The following is a 19,726-nucleotide window of genomic DNA, read 5'->3' on the forward strand; positions in this document are numbered from 1 at the left end:
TTGGGTTATTCAAAAAGAACAGAATTGCATAGCATGGTCACATGTTTTGGCGGAGAGCAAGATGAGGTGTGGGAAATTGATCAACCCTTGGGAAGTTGACAGATGAGGGTGTTCCTGCACTTGGTTTTTGGGGTCACCATCGTTACCTTGATAGGACAGTGGAGAGTTTTATATGGTTCTACAACTCCACCAATACACACTCATGGGTTGTGGATATGCCCCAGGTTTTGGGGCCACCAGGTCCCGCTCTTAGCATGTGGCTAATTGTCACTGGGACAAGTCTCACCATCATTGAGATTAAAGATCTTTGTGGAAGTGGTTTTGTTTTGGAGAGAGGAAGCTCAACCTCCAATCACCAAAGAGTCCCTTCATGCTAACATAAAATACGTGTGATTCATTGCACAAAAAGATTTCTTCTTGAACCACTTCAGCTAATAGATTTTTTCCCTTTTCAAATTTTTCATTGGACTCTTTACTCACCTTCTCCCTCCATTGAACTACGTTTCCATCTCTATATTTAGGGCATACACTGTTGACTGGCCTTGGAGTGGTGTTGTGGAGACACGCACCAAGGGTGTGAGCTATTCAATCACAATCTCGGAGCTCCCTCGTTACACTTATGAGGACTTTCGAAAGTGGGAGAGCAAACATATTACTTATGTGCCTCGTAAACACATGTACTTTTTGTTCCTCTACAAGTGCTCAACTTGGATGCACAGACTCATTCCTTCATGCATCAAGTCGTTGCTCTGTCTAAGGTGGAACTATTCACAGGATGCAAGTCTCACACTCTGCACCTTGACAATATGTCTTGATGCTAGATGGGACACCATAATCTCCTATGGAAAAGAATAAAAAGGAAAAATGGGTCCAACTTTGTGGTATTGGATAGAAGATGGTTTTGGGTTTGGGTTGTTTGTCCGTTGTTTGGTTATTTGGAACTATCGTAGACTACTTATGGAAAGAGTGTATTGAGGATGAATGTGCCTTGTTTTGAGGTGTTCCATAAAAGTGAACTTTTGAATTTTGCAAAGAGTGTATTAAGGATGAATGTGCCTTGTTTTGAGGTGTTCCATAAAAGTGAACTTTTGAATTTTGCAATGACTCTCTAGCTACTATGGTGCTATAAAAAATTGCTTCTATGAGGACTCGAGAGGCTAACAAAGACAAGTGAGAGTTCTATTTTAGTGTTGGATGTAGGTTTGTTTATTTGATGGTGTAGTGTCCATTTTTGACCTGCTTCACATCCCTATCTTGCGACTGGGATATATTTGTAGCTTGCATAGGTCAAGGGTGACAATGAAGCCAAAAAGATGATCTTTTTTTATGTTTTCTTGATGAGAAAGTTGAACTCCGCTGGCTTCTTGTATTTAGCATAGAAAATGTATGTTTGATATCATCATTGGAAAATTAGTTTGCTAGATTTTTTGCACTCGCTCGGAAATGCTTCCTACTTGGTTTCGATCGCTCGGGTCGCTCGGAGTGTGTTCATCCTCGAGGTTATAGGGGATTGGTGACTTTTTTTGAAGGAATGTGCCTCTTTTCTTAGACAAGGGTATTTTTCCTAGGATTGGTGACTTTTTTGAAGGAATATGCCTCTTTTCTTAGAAAATGGTATTTTTTTCCTAATCAAGCGTGCGAAGCTATAGGGATAATCTTCATCTAAGATATCACATGAGCCACTCTACCCCATTAAGAAAAGCTTCTGCTATATATATATATATATATATATATATATATATATATATATATATATATATATATATATATATATATATATAGGGGATAGGTACTAGAGCCCAAGGTGCTAAAAACCTAGGATATCTAGAACTGTCATACCTAGGTGTTTCAGGATCTTAGATTACTCTTGATGATCCCGGGTGGTATGACTATAGGGAGTCATTATCCGTGAGTGAAGGAAGGTTAGGATTTCTAGGTAACCCTCATCTTATTGTTGCAGTTTGAGAGGAGGTACCCATATTTTTAGTGACATTAAGCATGTGGAAAGTGCTCATGGGCATCCTGTCTATGTAGGGGCACTCTTGAATCCTTATAGCCTATCCAGAATCATTAAGAGTAAGGGTGGAAACCTAGTGTGTGTATCAAAAGGTGAGAGGATTTTGGACCAAGTTTGAGTGTTTCTTTTCAAGAATGATGATGTGATAGATTGATGAGATCAGTGATTATGGATTATGATGGATTATTTGGCCTTATGAGAACATTCCTTATGTTTAAATGGCTCAAAGTATAGCTACGACTTTTTCATCTAGTATTTTAGGCTAATCAATCAAGAGGAGCATGATAGCCTTTAATTTTGCATCTATTATTGACCCATGGATGGCACGAGACATTGCCTTAGCATGGTGCTTCAAGCAGCTTTACTTTCCTACTTATGTTAAGCAAAGACACTGCTAGTTCCAGGGACATACTATTATCAACGCCTATTGTAGTCACAATGTAATAATGCTTAGAGAAAATTTATGTCTAGATATGATCTTGTTTAGGAAGAGAGTAGCAACTGAGCTTTGTTTATATGGGCCTCTATGCTGAGACTTTAGGTCATATTGAAGAATTTATAGGATCATTAGATTTTTGCACCATGTAAGATTCCTCCCTCCAGCTTTTGAGGTGTAAAGGTGTAAGAACCTCCCCTTCTATTCTTGTAATTATTCCCCTCTCTGAAATAGAAGAAAGATCTTGTTTTACCCTGTTTTGGCCTAGAGAGAGAAAATATCTAGAGAGAGATAATCCAAAATTGAGATATCTTTGGATATAAAAATCCTCCTAGTGTCTAAAATGGTTTCCCCTGAAACAGAAGTTCAAAATGAACTTTCCAATGTACATTAGGAATCAATTAAAAATGATATAAGGGACCTTAGTCTAAGGGTCTAGATTTTCAAAAAAATTTGGATTATGGTCCAATTAAGGTTCTTATGGGACAAATAGGATTAATCCAAGTGTTGGGATGAGATAAATCCAAATAATAAAAGAAAATACCCAAAAATGAGTAAACGCTTACATAAGATGAAGAGTTGACTGAGTACAAGGTTTATTAGTTAAAAATTAAGAGATATTACTAAAAAATTGAGGTATTTTAGAGAAATGATGAATTTTTGACACCTTGGTTAAGGAGGGGGAGACCTTTGAGAAAGGTGCCTATTTCACACATGTGGATGAGTTTTTAATTCAAAACAATTGTGATATTTTTATCTCTCCTCTATCCTAGATCAAACTGGATCAAAATGGGAGCTAAACTGGTCCAAATCTTGTCCAAATAGTAAACTTATGATTTAATTCCATAAATTGGGTTTAGGTCTAATGATAGTTATTCTATCATAATTGTACTACAAAGTCTTCTTCTTTCTAAAAATATTAAAAATTATCAATAATAGCAACGGAGCTATGGCAAAATTTTTAAAAATTAATACATAGCTCATTTTTATGCATAATGTGAAAAGAGGACTTCCTACCATATTTTAGGATTGGTCATCCTATGCTAAAAAAATGATTTTCATCACATTCATGGAAAACTAATTTTTAGTGTTTATGCATAAATAATTAATTAAAGAATAGAGAAATTTTTGGTAATTTTATTTTTATGATAAAAGAGGAATTCCCATGATAATGGAGATCCATGTAATTAAATGAAAAAAGAGAAATTTTGGTATATTAAAATAATGAATATTTTTATTTAAAGAGAAATTTTAGATAAATTTATTTTATGTATGAGACAATTTAAATGATAAAAGAGAAATTCCCATGACATTTGTAATTCAATCATTTAAATGGTAAAAGTGGAATTCTTGGCATATTTAAATTAATGGATATTTTTATTTAAATTTAAAGAGAAATTTTAGGTAAATTTATTTTATGCATGAGAAAATTTAAATGATAAAAGAGAAATTCCCATGACATTTGGAATTCAATCATTTAAATGCAAAAAGAGGAATTCCCATGATATTGAGATCCAAGAAATTAAATGGAAAAAGAGGAATTTTTAGCATAATTCAAATTATGAGTATTTATCAAAAGTGAAATTTTGAGCATTATTAATTTTATTGAGAAATATGGGAAGAATTGATTTTTGTAAATCCCATGAATCTTTTACTCAGAAGAAGAATATTGAATATATTTCACTTGAGAAATTTGAGAAAGAATATGAAAATATTTGTTGAGAAAAAGTACCTTTATCTAGGCCAAGCAATTGGAAGAAATTTAGAAAAGTCCTATCGGTATATCGAAAATAAAAAATGTTCAATAGATGTGATAAGATGTGAGTGGATGTGATAAGATGTGGTGTGATGTAAATGAATGTGGATGGGATGTGAGTTGATGTAAATAGATGTGGATGTGAATGAAGAGATGAGAATGAGATGTGAGGATATATGAAAGGATGTGATGTGAAGTAAATGGATGTGGATATGGAATTGATAAGATGTGGTGTGATGTAAATGAATGTGGATGTGGATGTGATGTGATGTAAATGGATATGGATATGGATGTGATAAGATGTGATGTGATGTAAATGGATGTGGATGTGATAAGATGTGATGTGATGTAAATGGATGTGGATGTGGATGTGATAAGATGTGATGTGATGTAAATGGATGTGACCATGAAAGTGACCTATGAGTGAAGCAATAGGTGACCTGTGAAGGATTCTAGAGGGTGCTGACCATACGGTGCTCGGGCTCTGGATCGTCGAAGATACCCACGCGTCGAGGATGAAAATAGAACAAGGTGTTAGAGTTGTTTTCTGAACTCGGGTATGGATCTGGTTGATTGACCTTGTTAGTCCTCAACGGATGAGTCCATGGCTCTTTTATATAGATCTGTTGGTTGATCTTGCTGATCTTCAACAGAGAGTCCATCTAGATTTTTATAAGTGAATATATTTTCGGGTACTATGAGCTAGGAACTATTGAAAAGGCCCCTGAGTGGATAGGTGGTGAGTGTTCTGGTTGCCAATGATGCCATAGGTACACCGATGAGAAGGAATGATTGGAAATTAGAATTCAACCTGTATATTTTGGAGGATTATGATAAGTGATACTATGGTTTCATTAAAAGATTGTTTTAAGAATAGCTGAATCTAAGAAATAGGCAATTTCATATTGTGTGTGTAAGTGGTGTGACTATCTTGAACTTTGCTTGAAGCGCCGGCTAGGGGACCTGGGAACTCTTTTCCCTGGTACCCAGGGCAAAACATAACCAAATTCCTAAATGGATCCTATCACTACAGTGGTTGGCCTAACCCATGGGATTGGATGGAGTCAAGCTGGACTGATGGATCCCTAAAATGAGACTCAATTCTGTTATGGTATGATAGATGAAGTAAATCCCGGATAGTCTTTATTCTATAGAAAAGAATCAATGACTGTGCCTCTCGATGAGGAAAAAAGCGTTGGTCTCTATGATCCAAGTGCAAGTCTCTTCCTTGATTTGACCATGTGACTTACAGGTTCGGTCGGGTCAGTTTGGTTAGTTAAGGCTCACATCCACATCCATACATCCACATCCATACATCCACATCCATATCCACATACACATCCACATCCACATCCATACATCCACATCCATACATCCACATCCACATCCACATCCATACATCCATATCCATATCCACATCCATACATCTACATCCATATCCACATACACATCCACATCCATACATCCATACATCCACATCCATATCCATATCCATACATCTACATCTATATCCACATACACATCCACATCCATACATCTACATCCACATCCATACATCTACATCCATATCCACATACACATCCACATCCATATCCACATCCATACATCTACATCTATATCCACATACACATCGTATCGCATCCCATTTACATATTATCACATCCCATGCACATGCTATTCCCATTTAATAGTTGTTTCTAGATTGATACTGATAATAGGACTTTTTCTAAATTTTTGCCAATTGCTTGGCCTAATTAAAGATTCTTTTTCTGACAACTATTTTCACATTCCTTCTCATAGGAATGACCTTTCTTTGGGGGGAGAGAGAGAATGCTTAAAAACCATTAAAATTAAGCCTAAATGAAAATTTATGTGTTTCTTTATACAATTCATAAAAGAACTTCAATAGTAATCAAAAGCCATTCAAATTAAAGCTTCTCAAGCTTGAGAGGGGTTGAGAAGAGAAGCATTTGGAGTTTTAATAAGAAAAAGACAATAATCCACACTTTACCTTCTAATTCACTTGAATCTTTGATCACAATAGAGACCCCCAACCAATCAATTGGTTTGGTATGTTGTAGGAGTCACCAAGGAAGATTGAAGAGAGAGAGAAGCTCCAATCTCTTCAATTTTGTAGAGGTTTTTAGAGGATAATAGAAAATATCATTATTTCAGCATAATACTGGCATAGTATAGTTCTCATATTTTTTTACAAAGGGCTAAGGATCTATTTATAGGTGAGGGAGGTCTCTAACCAAATCCAACTAATTTCTAGAGTTTTTCAGGTTCAGTTTGGTTGAATTTGGATAAGATTTGGACCTAGTTTGGTTCCCTTTTGATTTGGTTTGATCCAAGAGAGAGGAGAGATAAAAATATCACAATATTTTTGAGTTTAAAACTCCACCACACATGTGAAATAGGCGCCTCCTTGAAGGGCCCCCTCCTCACACATGTGTCAAAAATGAATCATTATACCCAAAATATCTCAATTTTTTAGTAATACTCATAGTTTTTTACTAATAAACCTTGTACTCAGTCAACTCTTCATCTTATGTGGGCATTTACTCGTTTTTGGGTATTTTTCTTTTATAAATTGGATTTATCTCCTCCCCACACTTGGATTGATCCTATTCGCCCATAGGAACCTTAATTGGACCATAATCAAAAAATTTCTGAAAATCTAGATCCTTAGGCTAAGGTCCTTTATACCCATTTTTAATTAATTCCAATTGCACATTGGAAAGTTCTTTTTGAATTTTTGTTTCAGGGGAAACCATTTTAGAGACTAGGAGTATTTTTATATCCAAAAATATCTCAGTTTCGGACTACCTCCCTCCTCTAGACATTTTCTCTCTCTAGGTCACAAGAGGATAAAACAAAATCTTTCTTTTATTTCAGAGGGGGGAATAATTACAATATCAGAAGGAGAGGTTCTTACACCTGTACAACTCAAAAGCTGGGGGAGAGGAATCTTACATCCTACCCCACTTAAAACGCGAGATGTCCTCATCTCGCAAACTAGAGGACAACTCTTTTCCTTAAGATCCAACTAATTCTGGGGTTCGAATCCTGGGATAAATATCCCTTATATAGAACTCATCATTAAATAACAATTCATTCAGATCATATCATTCATATCTTTAACACAATAATGGTCCATTAGATCGAACAATTTATTTCTGAACATTCCTCACGGGAATTTCATCTTTTATTTTTTATTTTTATTTTTCTTTAATTAAAAAGTTTGTAATATCGTAAGAATGTTTAAGTAAAATATAACCCTCCTACTTATAAACCACCTATAAGCTAGAATATAATTTATAATAGTTGTACTAGAAGTAAGTCAAAGAACTCAGCATACTCCTTTAACATATCTTAAATGTGTCTAGGATTGATAGGATACTAATATTCAAGTGAAGCATCCTAGCAAATAATCATAAAGTAGCAAACTATAAGAAATTTGGACCAGTTTATTATTGCTAACTAATTTACAGACTCGTTAACAAATAATTAAGAAAGAAATAACATAAAGCGAGTGAGTATAAATACACCTTTTTAAGTAACATAAGATTGTGTTGTTATTTGTACTGGTTTGTTTTTTGAAGCTTAGAGTGATAAAACCTCGTAAACTCTACACATAAAACCAAAATGTTAGATAATTTATGGAAATTAAAACTGCTTAAAGTTTCTAGGCCAGCTGTTAGCGTAAGAGCTCGTATCAAACAGCCATAGCTAGTAAGCATGTGGTGATTCTGTGTTACTAGGGTCACCTTCCTCTGATTGGGTGGTTCTAAGAGATTTGGTCCCACGATGGCATGTGGCAATGGTATAAGTGCCTCTTGACTATGGAAAGGCATGGGTATGACTAGTAAATGACTAAGGCAACTTTTTCCATGGAAGCTATCTTTGAAATCACTTCACTGTCTCCCAAAAGGCATAAATAGATGGTACCATTATGTCATAGAATGATGGTGTGAGTGCATAATGCCTTTATTTTCACCATTTCTCTATAAGTTCTTCTTGTTGAGTTCTTACTTGATAGGGCCCACTTAACAGGGTAGGACACACGAATGTCATCATGTCTTTGTGGGGTTTCTCCTATAATAGATTGAAGTAGTCTTGTCCCATAGCATCGAAAATATGTGCGACAATGCCAGCATAAATGGGATGTTGTAGATAGCATGCAAAGTTTACAAGCAGGGAATGGTGCAATGGGATGGAGTTGTAAATTTACTCTCACAGTATCTCTCTCCTAATGTTGCATAGAAATAACATGAGTGGGTCTATAAAGGTGGGATACTTAACTCCCCTTGATAGCACCATTCCATGTAGCCTGCATCCAACAAGGGTATACTCGTGTCCAAGTGAACTCCATGACTTGAATTCAAGTTACCCTTTAAAGGCTTATTAACCATTCTTTTGGCTATTAGGTTGATGCATGATTGCATATTTATCTTTCTTTTAAATGGTTTTTTTAATTATCATAAATTTTCTTTTTTTTGTATTCTTTATTTTGTTTTTAAAAAATCTCTCTCTCCTCTAATGTATTTGTACAATTTAAGTTAATGGTATGTACAATGCAATCACTCTCCCACACACAAGAATGGAAGAGGCACATGGACTAGAGTAAACACACACATACTCTCTCTCTCTCTCTCTCATTCACAAGAGAAGACAAGAACTCTCATAGCCCAAAGGGGGATTGTGTCTTTCCATTATGAGAAATTGCCTTATATATAACTAGCCCTTATTCACACTTGGGCACCCAAAACTTACTAACTAAAGCCTTGGCTGATCAGTATCTCATAATGTACAACCTTTATAGTGCCATTACATAACATTTATTAATGTCCTCAAATGGAGGAGCATCTTTGTTAATCCAAAGTGGGATTAACATTCCCCCTAACTGATGTAGATTCTGTCCTTAGAACCTCTTACCTAGGTCGAAAGACTTGGTCTTGCCAAACTCATGTCTGTAGAAGTTATGGCGTGATTTAAGTTTTTTGAGGGTTCTTCTAGTGCTTTTTGTTAGTCCAAGAGAAAGCACTAGAACCAAGCGAAAAACAATATCCAGAAACTCATTTCCTAGAATCACAATCTCTTGCCCAATCTAAGTCACAATAACCTGTCGAAGTGTCACCCATGTTGTAAGTGATGCCATACTCAAGAGTACCTTTGATGTACCTAAGTACCCTCATCCCTTCCTTCCAATGACTCTCTCGTGGCTTGTTGGAAAACCTACTCAACACACCAACTGTGAAGCTAATATCAGGTCTAGTGTAAGTGAGAAAAATCAAACTCCCCACCAACTTCCTGTACTTCCTGATATCGACAAGTAATGAAGAATCCTCTGTAGAAATCTTCATGGTCACTTCCATTAGCGTAGACACAGGCTTGCAGTTTGTCATCCCAAATGCTTTAAGAATCTCCCAAGCATACTTTTGCTGCGAAATGAAGATTTTACCTGACTCTTGCCAGACCTCAATCCTCAAACAGAAATGCATAAGACCCAATTTTGTCATCTCAAACTCGTGGCTCAGCATATCCATTATCTTCTGCATCATCTCTTCATTGTCACTTGAAATGTTTAAGTCATCTACATACAAGATAACCAAAACAATCTTGTTAAAACCCTAAGACCTCTCTAGATAATTGTCATGCATAAACCAGGCATAAACTCATCCACCCGACCACCCTTGAGCCTAAGGGATGTGCACATGAATTACAATGAAGTACCTCATACCTTAACCTTGATGTCCCATACCATCAAGAGATATGAGTTCATTCCAGCAGCATATAATAGCTCTAGTGTGAAATGGTAGGTGAGTAGATACAATCCTCTACACAAGAGAACATAACATAACATAACCTTCCTTGAGTGTGTCCCATGCCCCTATCATATAGGAGGGCCCTCAAGTGACTCTTGACTCTCCATTTCCCATGTGTGACCCTTGGATGCCTGACCCTAACCTCAACCCTTAAGGTTAGCCCTAACCCATGCTCCATTAGAGCTTGTTCCCATGCTCCCATGCTCACAAGCCTAATGTGGGTTAGCCTCCTAGTATATGCACATAACATACTTCCCCTCTCTCAAAACATTACACTCTTGCAATGAAAAGAAGGAAATCTGTGCTGAACATTCTCAACCGACTCCCAAGTCGAATCCTCTATTTCCCTATCTTTTCACCTAATTTTAACCTCAGGGATTAGTTGACCACGAAGTTTTCTTCCCCTGAATTCAAGTACCTTTTCAGGTTCATGTGTAACATAAGATAAATCCTCGAGTTCAACGAGTTCTTGAGGAGTAACTGTGGTATCCTCACCTCCCAGTTTCTCTTTCAATCTACTGACATGAAAGACTGGATGAACTTTAACATGTGGAGGCAGTTTTAGTTCATACATAACCATGACATCCGACGTATAACTCGAAATGGACCACAATATCTAGGAGATAATTTTGATCATTTCTCTTTTGACAAAGTGTGAGAGTATTTAGAAACTTTTAAATAAACCAACGCTCCTGGTTTAAAAGACCGAGGTGAGCGTCCTCTATAAGACTGTGCCTCTCTATCCTGGAGCACTCCTAATAGAATCCCAAGCTTTGGTTAGCATTTCCTACATATCATGCAAGAAATCCCTCGATGCATCAAGATCAATATCCTGAAGACCGACATCAATAGGTGCCCTAGGTTGATACCCATACATGAACATGAACGGACTAAAACCTATGTAGAACTGTTATAGGCAAATTCCATTATTGGAAGATACTTTTTCTAATTTGATGGTTTTCGAGAGACATGCACGAAGCATATTCTCTACAAAATGATTCACACGCTCTGTTTGCCTATCAGAGGATGATCAGAGGAACTCATGCTCAAAATAGTTTCCTTGTTTTGTAAACCATTCGAAATAAAGTAGGAAGACATGGCATTATGACGGCAGAAACCAGGGATCCATCCGCGGCCCAACGTACCCACATCTGCACAAGGAATTCTCGGTGTCCTGAGTTACCCAATATCAACATAGGGAGTCATCAACATCTCGATGAATCACATATGTACATCCGTAAAACCATCAGGTGGATTGTATAAATCACCTAAAGGACGGAACTAGAGAAAGAAATGCCAACAAAGGAAGAATCCAAAATTCCTTAATCCGAACACAACAAGATAAACTCGTTGAACTCTAAAGAAAGAGATTTCAACAAGTGAAAATGCCGACGAGATTACACTCATCAAAACATGCAGGCTATAGATAAAAGAAGTTTATCTAGAGAATGCCTACACTACAACTTCAAGTGAATTCAAAAAATGAGATTGTCTTTGAATGTTGGGGTCAACATGCCAAGTAATGTTAGCAGAGCAACAATCTTGAGCCCAAATTATCCGATACGATAATATATGCAAGGAATCGCTAGCATCCCATACCACCATGATACCACCCATACATTCCTTATTACCAATTTGGAACTCCCTAGTATGATGTCTAGGAAATATGAATAAAATCCTACATAAAAGGAATGAAATGGCCTTATCCCAGACTTTGACATACTAAACCCTGTCTCTATATACTTGAGACCACATCAAGGAATAACTCTTTCTGAGTACATCATTAGAAAACAGTTTGAATTATTGGCACCTTTCTAATGATAACTACCCAATAACCACAATAAAGCTGGGGTAGAAAAATAACAATTCACCTAGATACATAAGCAACTAGGTATCTAAGTTGGAATATATACAAGAGTACAAAGAACATACTCTAAAATTACGTGCAAAAATGAAGGCAAATGCTACCTTCAAAGCACATGATATTATCCAAAAGATCAAAAGATCCTCTTAAAACCATGAATAGAAGCATAGAATCATAGAAGCACCTCGAATCCATGTGAAAACCATAGTTGATCATAAAAATCGATGTATGCCATCTAATGGTCATTAATCATGTCAAAAGAAGCATTAAAATTGGTGGCCAACTCATCAATCTTCTCTGGAGTATATGAACGTGGTGTTGTTAAAGCAAAACTCCAAAGAAAGAAAGTTAAACACGTGTGTATCACTCATTAAAAACCCCTAGACACAAGTGATCTGGGCAGAACTTGATGAGTCCTAATAAAACTTAGAAACCATCCAATAAAATCCACCAAAACAACTAGATCAACTAACCCATGAACACCAAATAACCCTCGAAAATAAGAATTCTTGGAAACCTCACATTGGACTAACATAATAGACTGGTTACTGGAGAGTCCTAGCTAACTCCCTGCTGGAGTGCCCCGATGTTGTGAAAACTGAGAGAGAGGGAGGAGATCTCCTCTCTCCTTTATCCATTCAAAACATTTTTTCTCTCTCTACCCCCTCCTTCTCTGTTAACAAAGAGAAGGATTAAGCTTTGATTTATTTTTTAATCATAATTAAATCTTAATTATGATTAACATTAATCAAAATATACCTAATATATATATATACATATGTATATATATATATACATATGTATGTATACACATATACATATGTATGTATACACATATACATATGTATATGTATATGTATATACATATACATATGTATATATATATATATATATATATATACATATATATATATTATATATTATATATTATATATTTATTTATTTATTTATTTATCTATACATATATATATATATATATACATATATAGATATATACATATGTATCATACGTACATATGTATATATATATATTTGTACATTTGTATATACACGTACATGTGTATATATATATATGTGTCTGTGTGTGTATATATATATACACACACATGTATATATATATATATATATATATGTATATATATATATATATATATTACCAAGAAAGAGTCATACGTTTCAGTGTTACTCGAACTATATATATATATATATATATATACATATATATATACATATATATATATGTATATATACATATGTATACATATATATATGTATACATACATATATATGTACATATATATGTACATATTTATACATATATATGTACATATTTATACATAATATTTATACATATATATGTATATATATATATATATATATACATTCATATACCTATATATGAACATATAGGTATGTCATACCTATATATTCATATATAGATATATGAATGTACATGTATACTATATATATATATATATATATATATATATATATATATATATGTATGTATGTATGTATGTCATACATACATACATACATACATACATATATATACGTATATATATATATATATATATATACGTATATATATGTATGTATGTATGTATGACATACATACATATATATATATACATACATATATATATATACATACATATATATATATACATACATATATATATATATATATATACATATATAGATAATATATATACATATATACGTATGTATATATATATATATATATATATATGTATGTATATATATATATATACCTATATATATATATCTACCGATTCCAATGACAAAGTGGTGACTAATCCATGAACCGGATAGATTGAAATCGGTAGAGTTTTAATAATCAAACTGAAAAATCTTAAGATTACGCTAAGGTTCGAGTAACTAGTTAATTCTCTGATAAATTTTTCAATTAAATGAATCAACGACTGTGCCTGATCTTGATTAGAAAAAAAACGTTGAAATTACTCGGATGATCAAATTATATATATACATATATACGTATATATATACATATATACGTATATATATACATATATATATATATATGTATAAGTATGTATATATATATGTATAGGTATACACACACACACACACACACACACATATATATATATATATGTTTATACACGTATATATATATATATATATATATATATATACATACACACACATACATATGTGTACGTATATGTACACACATATATGTGTGTGTATATACACACACACACACACACACACACACACACACGTACGTAGACATATATATATGTATGTGTATATATAATGTGTGTAAATATATGTTTATATACATGTCTACATATATATATATATATATATATATGTATGTATGTATATATATATGTATGTATATATATATGTATGTATGTATATATATATATGTATATATATATATATGTATATGTGTATACATAAATACGTACATAAATAAATAACCCAAGATAGAGGATTGTCCTAAACCTACAAAAGAAGATAGGCCTTGATGATGTAGATGGCAACAATGAAAAGAAGACTCCTATGATTGGAACCCAAAATAAAAAGGATAGCTACATAAATGCAAGCAAAAATAAATCGAGAAGAGCAATAGACACTTGCAAACACACAAGGCCCTTACCAAAGATACATAAAAACTAAAACAAGAGAATGAATTTCAAACACAAAAGAATATTGTACTCTAAATGACTGAGAACTAGCATGCCAACAATAGAATACCGAGCACAACAATAGGCATAGTACTCCACTCTGTTGCCCCTTCCATCGACCACTTATGAGAGTAGGCATGTAACACTTACAAGCAACAAGACCTATCGAGACATAAAACTTAAACCCAAAAAATAATTAAGTATTATTGATAAGATACAAGAGAAAGCCACACCCATTTGATTTTGTAAAGGGAGCTTCAATGGTTAATCTAAAACTAAACTATTGACATGGAAGGTTGTATGCTAGAAGAAGTTAGGATGCAAGAGATGGTGGGGGAGTGACTAGAGTATGACATGTCAGCAAGACGGTGAGGGAGTGAGTATGACATGTAAGCAAGATGTGTGAATTGTGCTTATTAGTCCCTGTAACCTTCCATGGTCACCTTGTGGTAGAGGCAAATTGAATTGATATGATTGTTGACGACCCATTCAAAGTCATCTAGGTGCCCATGTGGACCCCACCACCTTAGGACATGATATTTATAAGCTTATTTTCATGTTATTTTTAAGCTTATTTTTATTGATGTAATTGAAAAAAGTACTTTGTCTGGTTTAGAAAATTAAAAGCATCCCTTGGAATTTAGAAATGGACCCAAAAGAAAAAAATGGAACAAAGACTAAACATGTGCAGAGTAGAACATTAGAGCATATTCCATTGTCAAAACAAGTGTCCTTGAACTCCATATCTAATGTTACCAAGAGATTGAAGAGAATTGCAAGCAACAGGATATCCCTAGGAGATATGCAAGAAGGAAACCAAGCACTTGTGCTTAACAGGCATGGCAAAGAGACCAGATTCAGAAACCAAAGCACCCCCCACTCCTCTCTTTCCCACCCAATAAAAGCTCAGGATTAGCTGTGTTTTAGGTTTGTATTATGATATGATTACATGTACAAAAAGAGGATCTAAAGTTCATGCCAACCTTGGTGATCCTTTACATCCGCCAACAGGACACTAGCCTGTATAAAAAAGGAGTAAGCCCAACTTGGTGACCCTTCAATCCTTAGATCTGCCAGTCGATGGGTAGTAAGCCTTGTTTTTCCAGAATGTTATTTGCTTGAGAAAAATGCCTGCCATTAGAGAAATATGACGCAAACAAGCAAGCAGGCAGGTGAGCATGCAATTGTTTCACAAATGAAAAAATCAGGATGGAGACATGTCTTACCTGCACTTAAAGAACCCTTTGTGGGCTGAGAGGCCAGATGGATGAGCCGCCTTTAGAATGTGATGTGTGTTTTGGTTTATAAGCCTATCAATCAACCCCATCTAAAAGAGATTAGTGGGAACAACACACATAGAGGGGAGAAAAATCACAAGCAAGTGAGACAGGTTTTGAAAAGAAAGGACCTTGTTTTCTCTTGTGCTGAATTCCCCCATAACAGAAAGACAATGCCGGATCTACGCTGAGCCACTGCTCTGATTGTAGCATCTGTGTACTCTTCCCATCCCTTTTTAGCATGGGAATTGGCCTTACCACCACGAACTGCCATGCCAACAGCTCACATACCATGTCAAAACACTCGAGAATTGATCGCCTCAACATCTCTCCCAACCATAAGTAGCATACATACCTGTGAGAACAGTGTTCAGCAGCAGGACTCCCTGTCCCCATTAAAAAAGAAGCATTAGAACGAGACCAAGATGACATGTTTCTAACCACAACTTCTACAAGTTCAACTTCCTACACCATATTGAGAATCGATTAATGCTCAATCAGGATTAGTGGCAGTCTGTACCAGGACATTTCATTCACAAGCCTAAACTCTTTTCATGAACATACTGTACCTGGTAAGACCACTTCTCGAGATTGCCATGTGAAGGGATAGAGCAGCCCACATCATCATGAATCTCCTTGAAAATGTTGAGAAGACTTGAAGGAAACCTGACTCCCTTCTCCACAGAAAAGCAAAGCCCCATGGCTTGCATTGGACCATGATATGGATCCTGCAACCCATAAATGCAAAAGGAACTTGAGAGGTTTTTCCCAAATGTACAACAGCAGCCTGGACACTGCACTTGACGTTAGAGCTTGCATACCAACAAAGGAACATGGCTAAGGTTTGAACCTGGCCAAGGATCACCACCTTGACTTTGTCAAAAGGGCAGGTGTTGAAGGCATTAAAAACCTTCGCTGCAGGTGGGTATATAGGAAACCCCCCAGTAGCTTCCTCTCTCACAAACTTGTACAGCTTCTCTATGTAAGGCTTCCCCAGCTCATAGTCCAGAACTTCTGACCAGCTTTGCTCAACAAGTAAGCTCTTGAACTCCGGAAAAGGAAGGCCTTGGGCTAGAAATCCAATAGAAAACGATGTATAACATTAGAATTCTATGACCTGATTTTTGAGATATACCTACACATGCATCTCCATTAAACATGAATCACGAAGGTCGTGTGCCTCGAGTGAAAGAAAAATACAGCTCATAGAGCATCAAGGCAGCTCCTCCCTTGGCTATGATTGGCTCAGAATCATCATCCGGAAGTTCTCACTGTTCAATCTAAAACTGTATCGTCGTGATCCTTAATGGGTCATAAAATGAGACACTGTGAAGGGCTACTTGACTTGAGTGAAAGATAAAAGGAACCCCAGCTTCTTCATTGACTATATATGTGCAATTAGAAGTTGAGGCTTTCCCTCACAAATTTAACCTAGAAGAGAATATAACCTGCATGACATTGCAAAGCTTCATACCATGAACTCCATCACGGGCAGGAAAAGACGAGCTGCACCATCATGGGCTCTGACATTGACACCTACTATGCAATGTATCAAAAAGAGGGGAAGCTATTCTTATGACTAACAAGGACAAAAACCCACTCGAAACTTTACTGCCATGCTTCAGATCATAGATTCTGTCATGCTGCATGCACAGCATAGACTGCACCATCCCTACTTGCAGCCTAAGGGCATATTATGGAGAATGTTGCACAATATGGCATTTCTACTGGAATCATGAGTGCCATTGTTGCACAAGTACACATGCATATTCCATGTCATTTCCAACAATCAGAAGTCTTTTGGAGGGCAAATAAGAACTTTATCACTTTGAGCTGCTTGTTTACAAAGGAATTCAGAGCAACCAGGCTGATCTTGTCACTTCTATTCTCTAACAGGCGTGCAAGAGAAATATCATTGCTTCCAGGAACTGGAAAAGTAAAGAGAAAAACCTCTAGATTCTGCAACTTTATCTTCACAGAGTCTAACATTACGGATGGCATTAGCGGCTGCCTTGTTGAGCTCCATTCTCATCTTCTGCTCTTGACTGATCTCCGCTTTCATTGATGGCTTCAAAGGGACTTCATCAGAGTTGGGGTTTGCCTGAGGTACACGATTAGGGCCAGAGTTAAGGTTTTCCTGGAGTTTAGGGTTAAGGTTTGGCGGAATCTTAGGAGAGGAAGACTTGCTTTGATCATCCTGCCCTTGCCCTTCGGTGAGAACTCCCACCTCTGAGGAATCAAAATGAGAGCTATGCTGTGGACAAGTAGGCACGGTTGCGTCTACTTTCAGTCGCTTGTGAGCTTTGAAAAGCCCAGCGATGGTTTTTACCTTGGAATCCATGGCTGGAGATGGTGAGCTCTGGGGGGAAGAAGAGAGGCCGGTTTGCAAAGCAGGGCTCCAATGGATGAATCCAAGCTCTCATACTCTGCTAGATATGGCGGAGGGACAAGAAAGGAGAAGAACTACTCCGGCCTGGTGGCGATGGGGCAGAGCTGCGCCATCGCTCTGCACTGGTAGTGAAAACTTGAGAGCCATTTTCCCGCGCATTAGTGACCATAGCCCAGGTATGATGCTTATCAGCAGAGCAGTTATGGCCCAAGCCCAAGCCCAAGCCCAAGCCCGGACATAAAGACAGCCCATCCACACTTCTCCTCTTAAGATGGGCACCTTAGTGTTCAATAGGGAGATTGTCGTCTCGTATGAACGCGAAACAAAATATTCTCCTCTTCTGGTTCAGTAGGATTAGAACTTGTTCAAGACTTCAAGTGGTTCTCAGACAGGAAAATTTTCAATCCATGTAGTGATTAAAGGGACAATATTATATGCGTATATATAATTATATAATGTAATTGTAATTGATTATTAGTAATGAAGTAGACACTGGATTTAAAACAACCAAGTTCAAGAATAAACCTTCAAGACTCAAGTCTAAACACGAGAAAATTTTGGAAACTTGCTATTTTTAGCGCTTCAACTTCAATCTTGGCTTTTTTAATAATACTAACAACTCTATCAAGTGAGTTTGTGATTTCACTCTGTTTTTGGTCTCAAAAATCACCAAGAAATTAGGGCTTTTTCTTTAGTTTTTAAGCCCTGCCTTCTCTACAAACAAAAGCCCAATTTTTTCAAGGCTTACAAAGACAAAAGATAAGGTATGCTTCTCACATGCGCTCAAAGAAAGTGCACGCTAAGAAATTAAAACATGAGTTGGGAGACGACGTTCACGTCAAACCATCAGGTGCTACTCATCATGAAACTCCTTTTGCTCGCTTAACTTTCCAAGATAAGTTATAAAAACAAAGGAAAGAGAGGCATGCATGGCTTATCAATGCTCCACCCTCATATTATTATTATCCAGGCAGCACCAGCTAGCTAATATTTATACAGCTCCCATTATGAGGAGTATCCATGGTTGAGCAGGTTAGGCATTAGGCATCTTTGTATTTATACGAGAAGGTGGCCTAGGAGGCCAAATGGTTTAGAGATATCTTGGATTAGATTTGGCATACTACCCCAAATAGGCTATATGGTACACTCGACCGTAATATCATAACAATCCACACATGGAGTAGGTATACTTTACTCTTGGACACATTGTCCTCACATTGTGGGACCTAAACAGGGCTCAATGTAGAGAAAGTGTGTAGCATATTCTAGTTCATCTTTATGGAGGCCAATTGTACACCTTTGATGGTGGCACTAACCATGGACCTATCTGGATGCACGTGGGGCCGTCCCATGTGCCCCGAGTATACAAGCCTAGTGTACACTGTGGACGGTGGCACTGACTATGGCATGGACCTATGTGGTCATGTCATTGTTGGAAACAGGGTTGTAGAAATGCACGCACAAACACACAATGGAGA

General features: G+C 36.3%; 1 protein-coding gene across 1 annotated transcript; it reads right to left on the minus strand.

The window, feature by feature from the left end:
- Window positions 1-15,303: 15,303 nt before the first annotated feature.
- On the minus strand, window positions 15,304-18,433 carry UNG (uracil dna glycosylase). Its single transcript, XM_086803369.1, has 7 exons — window positions 17,810-18,433; window positions 16,710-16,930; window positions 16,429-16,587; window positions 16,215-16,245; window positions 15,991-16,126; window positions 15,809-15,892; window positions 15,304-15,713 (listed from the first exon to the last, which is right to left on the minus strand). The coding sequence occupies exons 1-7, from the start codon at window positions 18,198-18,200 to the stop codon at window positions 15,647-15,649; spliced, it is 1,089 nt and encodes a 362-aa protein (XP_086659495.1). The 5' UTR covers window positions 18,201-18,433; the 3' UTR covers window positions 15,304-15,646.
- Between the last annotated feature and the right edge of the window lie 1,293 nt (window positions 18,434-19,726).

Source organism: Cibotium barometz, chromosome 10 (genome assembly GCF_041138505.1).
Source record: "Cibotium barometz isolate CiBa-2024 chromosome 10, ASM4113850v1, whole genome shotgun sequence".
Taxonomy (NCBI): Eukaryota; Viridiplantae; Streptophyta; class Polypodiopsida; order Cyatheales; family Cibotiaceae; genus Cibotium; species Cibotium barometz.

What these genes read in the sequence shown, in the direction of transcription:
- UNG (XM_086803369.1), bottom strand. Translation starts at nt 18,200, where the DNA reads ATGGATTCCAAGGTAAAAACCATCGCTGGGCTTTTCAAAGCTCACAAG. An exon ending in AGGTGGTGATCCTTGGCCAG is followed by an intron (nt 16,588 to 16,709) that starts GTTCAAACCTTA and finishes TATGGGTTGCAG; the next exon opens with GATCCATATCATGGTCCAAT. An exon ending in GCTGAACACTGTTCTCACAG is followed by an intron (nt 16,127 to 16,214) that starts GTATGTATGCTA and finishes TTGGCATGGCAG; the next exon opens with TTCGTGGTGGTAAGGCCAAT.